This window comes from Alosa pseudoharengus, unplaced genomic scaffold, assembly GCF_046254945.1.
Source record: "Alosa pseudoharengus isolate Yale_2024_CS ecotype anadromous, Long Island Sound unplaced genomic scaffold, YU_APseudo_1.1 YU_APseudo_1.1_scf_16, whole genome shotgun sequence".
Lineage (NCBI taxonomy): Eukaryota > Metazoa > Chordata > Actinopteri > Clupeiformes > Clupeidae > Alosa > Alosa pseudoharengus.
The window spans coordinates 13,939,378-13,949,073 of NW_027468630.1; the positions used below are offsets into that span (position 1 = coordinate 13,939,378).

At 42.9% G+C, this 9,696-nt stretch overlaps 1 protein-coding gene across 1 annotated transcript; it reads right to left on the reverse strand.

The window, feature by feature from the left end:
* Window positions 1-863: 863 nt before the first annotated feature.
* Window positions 864-9,404, reverse strand: znrd2 (zinc ribbon domain containing 2). Its single transcript, XM_076287144.1, has 4 exons — window positions 9,322-9,404; window positions 8,782-8,930; window positions 8,243-8,327; window positions 864-1,764 (listed from the first exon to the last, which is right to left on the reverse strand). The coding sequence occupies exons 1-4, from the start codon at window positions 9,335-9,337 to the stop codon at window positions 1,235-1,237; spliced, it is 780 nt and encodes a 259-aa protein (XP_076143259.1). The 5' UTR covers window positions 9,338-9,404; the 3' UTR covers window positions 864-1,234.
* Window positions 9,405-9,696: the final 292 nt, after the last annotated feature.

A 9,696-nucleotide genomic window follows, 5' to 3' on the forward strand; every position in this document is an offset into this window, starting at 1 on the left:
AAGAGGGGGAGACGAAGGAGGTAGAGGGAAGAGAGGGAGATGAAGGAGGTAGAGGGAAGAGAGGGAGATGAAGGAGGTAGAGGAGGAAAGAGATGGAGGAGGTAGAGGAGGGAGGAGAGGGAAGAGAGGGAGATGAAGGAAGTAGAGGAGGGAGGAGAGGAAAGTAGCAGATCGTTCCACCATGGGAGGACCACAGATTAAAATAGTCTGGATTGTCGTGGGTGTGGGGGCGGCAGTGCCAAACGACGTTCCTTGAAGAACTTCATATCCTGGATGGCTTGTGTAAAGGACAGGTTTGTGTGGCTTTAACTCTCAAGGTTCCCACTCTAAGTCAAATGTAAAACTCTCTTACTTTTCCCTGACAAAAAACCTGAATTTCCATGACTTACTATAAAATGAATAGTACAATATACCGACCAATGATTTAAGAGCACCCGCATAGAGGTCAAGAATCTTTTTCCGAGCGGGAGATGAATAAATAGGTATTGAATAAACACAGTTGGGCTACTCAAGCAAGCCGTGAAGCTAATAACCAGATATACACCAATTCTGTGTGGGAATACATTTGTATTAATGTATTCTGGCAAGTACATTTTAAACTGCTACAACAAAATTCCCTGATATTCCATGACTTTGCTCAAAAAATGATCAAATTCCCTGACATTCCATGTCTGGAATAGACTTTCTAAAATTCCATGATATTCCAGAAATTCCATGACCCATGGGAACCCTGACTCTTGATTTAAAGTTTGGTGGCATATGCAGAAGTAGTCTTTAAACTGTTTATTTGACCATTTTGCTAAGTAGTGCTAGCACCTACTAAGCAGAATCTGCCCCAACACACACACACAAAATCACAATCGTTCAGTAATGGTTTTTATTGAGTACGACAACCTTCCCAATGCTTGTCTTATAATGTCATTACACAGTTATAACATGGACTTAAACAACATGCAAACACACGCTGCAAACACACGCTGCTTGTGTGTTAACCATCTCAATAACAGTCTCCAAGATGGGAGCTCACTCCCACCAGCATGTGTGTGTGTGTGTGTGTGTGTGCGCGTGTGTGTGTAGGGGGTGGTAAGTATGGGAGGATTGTGTTCTAATGTCTGCATGTGTATGTAAGTGGGAGAGTGAATATGTGCTTGCGAACATATGTATGTGTGTGGTGTATATATATATATATATCTGTGTGTGTGTGTGTGTGTGTGTGTGTGTGTGTGCGCGTGCCTCAGTCTCTCTGTAGGTCCTTGATGCTGCGTAGCGAGGTGGCGCAGCTCTGGATGAGCTGGCAGAGCTGCACGCTGGCCTCCACGGAGGGCGTCTGGTCCAGCAGGCTGGACGCCCACTGCAGCTTCCCCAGCAGGGCTTGCTCCGCCTCCCCCAGCGCTTGCTGCAGCTCCGCCGCTGCCTGAGGGGCCACTAGGGGGCGACCTGGAGCCACCCCGCCCGGGGACACCGCGGCCGGGTCCAGGGGCACAGCACTGGGCCGCGGGGTGGGGGGGAGGGCAGGGGCGAGGGCAGGGGCAGGGGCAGGGGCAGGGGGGGTGGTGGTGGTGGATGGCCAGCCGGCGGTGGCTCCCGCTGGGGCTCTGAGTCCGGACGCGGCCCCCTCGCAGTGCTCCGGTCTGGGGAGCGTGCGGATGGGCCGGGCGGTACCGCTGGAGGGGCTGGGGTCCGCCTCGCCGTTGGACTGCAGACACGGCTGGCTCGCCAACTGACGCTCACGCACCTGGGAGAGGGCCGCCTGTGCGTTCAGGGCTGCAGGGGGAGGACAAACACACACCTGAGAGGGCAGGTAAATCACATCCACATGTGCACATAACAAAGAGAGTGCCAGATGCACACCTGAGAGAACGCCAACAACCAAACACACAAACAAACAAAACACATTAGATCAGATTCAACTTTGTTGTCATTGTGCAGAGTACAAGTACAGAGACAACAAAATGCAGTTTGCGTCTAACCAGGGGCCTGTACTACGAAGTGGGGTTACTGGCTTATCTGGGTAACTTTGAGAGTAACTTGATCACGTGTGGCGCAACTTTCTGATTAACCCGTATACGAAAGGTGGATAGGTTTTAACCGAGGTATGCTGCCATGGCAATTTACGCTGCATCTCAAACCTACTCCGAGCAGGTTATGTTCTTGGTTAAATTCCTACTAGCCAGCTAGTTACAGCTGTGACGGTAGGCTAAATCCTTTTCAATGCAGTATCCCTTAACGTTTTTCCTTAACTAAAGAAACAATTTAAGGTATTATTCTGTGCAACACCCTTAAATAAATCCCTTACCTAGGGAGAAATTAAGCCTTAGGGGTCATACTTCAGGGGAAAAACTTAAGGTGTTTTGTGTTTACCCTCACTATGCCTCGCAGTGGCACCATGCGTGCGTGTGAAAAAAGTCCCGTCTGAAACACTGTCGCGTGGCGCAGCGTTCCAAACGTTGTGTAATCGAATACACCGGTATATTAAAAATTCATATCATAACGAAAATATACACCGGTATACGGTGTGAACCGGTATACCGCCCAGCACTAGGCCTGGCCATGCAAATAAATCACTGTTTTACACCATTTACGAGGCTCAAAGTAGCTCCATACTTCATTGGTAGACTTCCGAGGGCCTTGACATTAAAACGAGACATTGAGAACTTTGAAAAAGCACTGATAGTTTATTTACAAGACGATTTATACAGACAGTTTACTATTTGTTCGCCGCCATCTTGAATTTAGTCACGATAAGTCGAGTGACGAGTACGAATGAACAGGTATGACAAGTACAAGGAAGTTTATTGTCACATGCATATAGTTACTGGATGTAAGAAATGCAGTGAAATTATGTCTGGTGTCAGCCTATTTGTGCATTTATGGGGGGGTAAAAAGTGCAGTAGAGGGGGTTAACCCAAGAGGGGTTAACCCGAGTAGGGCTGTCACTTTACGTTCGAAAATCGATTGCACAATCGATTGGACCAACCAACACAAGTTTCGAAAACTCAAATAGGGAATAAAAAAGATAGATGTAACAAAACCCACAAACAAGCAGAAAAAGAAAATAAAGAATTCCGAAAGTGCAGTAGGCATTGCGAAAGCTAAAAAGAAAATTCCCACCAATTTCACGCACCGGAAACAGCGGTTTCAATCAGCTGCTGTGCTGCTGGTGTTTTGCCAAAAGTTTGATGGAAGCACTTCGGGTTTTGGGTAGATCAAACTATGGAGAAGGACAAAGCGGTATGCACCGTGCAGTCGTGAGTTCCTACAGTATGTAGGCGAAATTTGTTTGACATTTTTAATCGTAAACACAGCCACGTTGAAGCCTGCAGTAGGCTAATGTTTTTCACTGATGTTATGGCAGTCCACTCTGCTTATTGTTTTTCGAGAATGTTGCACTCCTGTTTGTCATTGTGCACGAAACTTCACGCCAATAAATCATCAGAAATAATGCTGGCCTGTGCGTCTTCAAGCACCCTCTTTACGTTCGCCCTAATGCCTGTTAGTTGTCCGTGGATTGGCCTATATTTGGCGTGGAAAATGGAAACGTCTTTAGACATTGATTTTACAATCGATTCAATGAACACTTATGTCTCAAAAATCGAACAGGATTTTTTCACAAAAGTGACAGCCTTAATGACAAGGGATCAGATTCAGGGCTTAAAATTCATTTTTCAAAATGGGGGGGAATTCCCCCCTTAGGTTATTCATGTAGGGGGGATTTAGGGCATGTAGGGCGATTCTGATACCAAGTCAAGAATTGCGATTTCGATACTTCTTCGATACTTAAAAAAGATACTTTAAAAAAGGTGTTTGATTTTGGGGGCCCCACCACCCTGACGTCATCAGTAATATATACTGTAGTGGGATCATTCACAACAGTGGACATCCTAGATTCTGCTTGACTCTCTCCACACACACACAAACACACACTGAAAATGATGGCTTATGTGACATGTTTCTATTTCATATATTTTTTAATTCATATAGAGTGTATTTAGTTAATAATGTATTTTTTAATGTATAGCATTTTACTAGTAATTACTAGTAGCTAAACATATTTAGTAATTTGAATGCTTCATATTGACGTTTAACCTATAAGACTTATCTTTAATGTGGTGTGTAGGTCTAATTGAGTGCACATTGGTGATGAGTAATACTCAAAAAACGTCATAAGACAGGCTGTAAAAGTGTATGCGGGAATTTCTCGCATTATGATGGCTAGAGTTGCGGGACTTGCGGGAACAAATTATGCGCAATACCCGCAATCCCGCAGTGAAATTTAAGCCCTGAGATTCCAAAAATAATTCCGTGAAAATGCATGGATTCCAGTTGCTTCCAGTAGCAGCAACTGGAATCCATGCATTTCCACGGAATTATTTTTGGAATCTGATCCTTGATGCTAAAAAAAATAAATTGGACATACAGTAGGCATAATAAATTAAAATCACAATTTTAACATAAACTTGTTGAATTGAATGTCATATTACCCTGCACATAAAGGCTGCACATTTCCACAGCACCAGAATCCGACCGAATGCCTCCCTCAACCCCCTCCATAATCGGCCTTCCACTATTATTTGCGATGGCCAACTCCTCTGCTACTGTAAAACACTCTGGTGCCTGTTTTCATAATTAAGAAATATTAATGCAAGCTATAACTATATAAACCTACTATTCTGAATAATGTTTTTGTGTTTCATTTTCACCTGCTGCCATGTGCGTTTGGCAATGGTGTTGCATCTGAAATGTTCACAGGATTAGGCATACACTAAATCAGTCAATGAGGGCTACTTAAACATTCAATTATCCTTATTAGTCTATATGCCCACTTCTGAATTGTGTTGCATCTGTAGGCCTTTTTATGAACTCAAAATAGGCTATTTAATTATTTCAACTCATTTCAGACATTCCGCAAGCTATTAATCCTCCGTAACACATATTTGAAGAACATGTGGAAATAAAACTTTACTTTTAGGCATTTAGGCTACCCGATCTGCAATAGGGCCTACGTTGCCAACAGCTTTGCTTTGTTTGCTGCCGACGTATTAGATTTTTGTCTTAGAGTGAGTTTTAATTCCTCGTAACTTGTCACAATAATTGTGCATTCCTCGTCCGTAAAATAAGGTGATCGTGTCATCATTGAAAGTGGTGACTTGCGCTGCAACCCGCCCCTTTTATGTGAACGCGCACAAACTCCAATTAGGTTAACCCCGGTTCAACAAATCAACTTCTTAATCAGCGTCGTAGTACCGATTAACCCCACTTATGATAACCAGGTTTTGTCAACCCCGGTTTAACAAAGTAACCCTGGGTTACATCTGGGTAGGTTAAGATCCCTTTGTAGTACAGGCCCCTGAAGTGCCAAAGAGCAAGGCGATATACACAGTATAGGCAGGTGGTGCATAAACAGTATAAGATATATAGTGCAGTGTTGACAATAGTATACAGTTAAGAAGGTGGTATGGTTTACAGTAATATAAATTAACTATAAATATGTGCAGTGTATTAGCAATAACCTTATTAGAGCAGAATAGATATGGATATGCAGTATGAACAATGTATACCGGTAAAAAATATACTAATGCTGTTTACTAGTTAGCCTATATTAGCCTACAAACTAGAGCCTTGATAGGTGTCAGTCTAACTGAAACATAATCCAAACTCTCACCTTTTGGAAAACGTAACGTCAAGTTAAAATGTCTCACAATTTTGTAGTAAATATGATGTTATTAGGTAGGCAAATTGGTAGCCAAACAGACTTTAACGTTCGATAATAGACAAGTCCCAAATTATGCAATAGTGAACATCAAAAAGTCTAGTTGCTCCTTTTGAAACATACTGTCAGAAAAGACTACAGGCACCCAGGGCCGGCCGTAATAAATCAGACCTGGACTAAACCTCGTCCTATAACACTATTTTAAGATGGTTATAATAACAACTGTTTTAAGATGTTTTTGTTAAACTATTTAACCTTAACACTTGCCTAGTCATCACACATGCACCTCCCTCTTCCTCTCTCGTGCACTCACACACAATGGCAAAACATCTTCTTTGTGACAGGTACCTTAACATCCACACAGCCCATTGTGTAGTTCATGAAAATGTACTATCACTCAGTTCTTGGATTAACATGAGACACATGATTTACACTTGTGATGCAAGTTGATAAGAGTAACAAAAGAAGAAAGAAATTATTAAATGCTTTTGAATTACATTTTTTCTGCTTTACTATCTATCCCCCTTTTTTGACAACTAATGTATCGGTTTTACATATCGGTTATTAGAGTCCTTTTATGGTAATAATTGTATCGGCCCTGAAAAAACCCATATTGGTCAATCCCTAGTACAGTACATTTAGAAATATAAATACAACACTATGGGAGGCCGTTGAGAGGCAAAATGCCTTGTCTCTGTCAAGGTTTCCATGGTCGTGGACACCTCAACAGGCACAGGCAAGGACTCATGAGGTGTGAAGAGGGAGTAAAGGAGCTCACAGCCCTGTGGTATGCCGGTGTTCAGGGTGAGGGTTGAGGAGGTGAGCTTATCTAACCTAACAGAAGGCGGCCTGTGCAACCGGAACTGGAACTGAAAGTCAATAAGGCTCGTTGCAGTGGAGTGTTTTGGCCCCGGCACGATGGAGGTGGTTTTAAAGCAGCTGCCTGGGCTAGTGAGGGGTTAAATATGTCAGTCCAAACCTCATTCAGCTGCACAACACTGGCCCTGAGGACACGTCCGAGGATGCCAACAGAACCAGCAGCCTTAAGTGCATTAGATGCTTTAAGAGCCAGCAGCCTTAAGAGCCTTAATTAATAACACATGCGCCACATGCACCAGGGGTCAGAGTTGTTCTTGAAGTGATCCTCGATACTTAGCTTGTGGTTGTGCTTGGCCTTTTTGATGCTCCGCTTTGGTGTGTTTTGATGTGTTTTTCAGTAGGCCTTTTAGCTGGTTTGATTTGCATTGAACTCAATGAGCATCAAACCAGCTAATAGGCTAACTGAAAAACACACCATGCCAATCTTTAGGTATGGTGAAGGGTATGTGATGATGTAGGGCTATTACTTCCAAAGGCCAAGGGAACTTTATTAGGATGCATAGTATCCTGGATCCATGAAATAAGTGGCCTTTAAAAATAAAAAAATCTGCCTGCCTCTATGGGAATTTAACATAGGGGTCAAATACTCATTGCCCCTGTAATTTAAGGAAGAACATTTATTTATTTACGATAGATTCTTCATTCACTAAGAAAATATATTTTTTAATTAAGGCATTAAGATCAATTTCTAACAGATGATTTTATATTCCTCTTGTTAGTCAACTTTAGCATGGGTTCAAATACTTATTCTCCCCACTGTATACACATCTTTTATTTATTCCCTAATAATGATGCATCACGATATATACACATCTTTTCTTTATTTCCTAATAATGATGCGTCACGATATATATACATATTTTATTTATTTCCTTTAAAGCAACACAGTGCAGATATTTTACCTTTAAATAAAATCTTGAAAATCATGTTCTAACTTCTAATACAGAAAGTGAAAATGGTAAAGTTTGTTATCGTTTTGGCCTTGCTTCCACACGAACACGACGTTTTAGATGACCAAAAGCGCTAACTTTCAAAAACTGGTTCCAAGGTGGGAACTTTTGAAAAGCCTGTTGTCCTCGTGCCGTGTGGCCATGCAAAAGTGACAAGTCACTTAGTGACAACAAAGGCCCACCCCTAACCTCTGACACTTAAACCCAGCTGCCGCACTCGACTTGACACACATTATATAGCATTGCCTAACAATACTAGTTTTCATACATGACATTACCTACGATTACACTCAGTAAACATCACAAACTGGTGCTGTGCAGCGCCAATAGCTTATCATGACTTGGTGAACAGTGTTTTTTCCTATGTGTTTTCTCAAAGCATTCTAGCTACTGTCAATGACTGACGCAAGAGAACTAGTCAGAAGTTATTAGGGAAGTGCGGTTTAAGTTTAAATGAATTTGTGCGTTGTGACGGTGTCATTCATTTGTTTCACGTCTTACAACATAAATAAATGCAAGAACTTGGGTATGTCTACTAGCGTTTATACTAGTAGACACTAGCATAAACGCTTCCACTGAAACCCTAATAGTTTGTGCCCATACAGTCTTGCAGTCACTGGGCGTGGAGAGAGGAGACACACACACACACACACACACACACACACACACACACACACACACACACACACACACACATACACACCTGGGTTGTCTTTATCCACGTCTGAGTCCAGTTCCTGGCAGGCCACGCAGTAGAGGTTTTTCTGTCGATCTTCCAGGAGAATTGTCTGCGAGACAAAGCCCAAGACCAATATTACACACACACACACACACACAAAGCCCAAGACCATTACACACTATCTCTACGCGCGTGCACATGCATGCATGCATGCGTGCGCGCGCGCGCGCACACACACACACACACACACACACACACACACACACACACACACACACACAGCCAGTAGCAATTATAAGCCCTCTGTCCCAGTCTCCAGCAGTGAGATGACGCTAAAACAGACTTCATGTCTGACTGAAAAGCAAAAGGCAGACTTCTGTCATTTAGCTGCTTACGTTGTTGGTCTGATAACACCTGTTATTTATATGCTCCATGTGCAAGATTAATTGTAAGTAAGTGGCCAAACATATTGTCGGCACATAACGGTCTTCCTGATAAACTCCCCGACAAGTTTATCACGTCCCACCCGACACAGTGAGGTTCGTCGCCAGTCTGAGACTCACCGCGCACTGCTGACAGCAGTCGCTCAGCATCTTGTAGCCCTTGAGCAGATAGCCGCCCATCAACTTGCTGATCTTGTCCTGCCGTTCGCGCTGCGCCTCGAGCACCTTCATCTCGGCCTCCGTCGGCGGCTCCCAGTCGTAGTCGTCATCTGACAGAGCAACCCAGTAACGTTAACGAAGCTTGGGGTAGCGTAGTGCAGAGACGCACATGCAACTTGTACTAAAGGCTCTAGTTTCATATAACAAGTAGGACAGGCTATGGTTAAACAATACGTTTAATTATTAGAAATCTTTGGTTAAGTATAAGTTAGCCATACTCATAACTAGGAGTGAAACAACTAGCAGGCTAACATAACATTAACTGACGTATGGGATCATCAATTCAGCCGCTAAGCGACAATCCTATAAATAGTTTGCCCTTCCACACAGAACAGTCCATTAACTTAATATAAACTTGCAGCACAGTATGTTTTCTATTGACAAACGCTTAAAACCACAACCTGGGAGAACTTTGAAAACAACGGTGGATTAACATCCTACCTCCGTTTAGTGCCATGCTGATCACTTGTCTCTGCTAGCCCCTAACAGCTCTAGTCGGACCTCACGCTTCCTGCCAATTCTTTTGTGGTGGGTCCTGAGACACCCTTTAATTCAGCAAAGAACCATTGCGCCATCTGCTGGGCGGGAGTATTTATAGGCGTAGCGGCCTTAAAAGCGTGTGTTGCTTGTTATCTTTAAATTGTGCCTAAACTAACGCACACATAAACGCAATAAACACTAGCCTACATTAAATAGTTGTGTTTTAAGAATACAGGACATTCCAGGATTAGAGGGCATTTTCTGTCCCCCACTGATATTTAAAATATGTATGTCCAAAATAACAAAAAAATCACTTAACCTGCCAATTAAACTGCC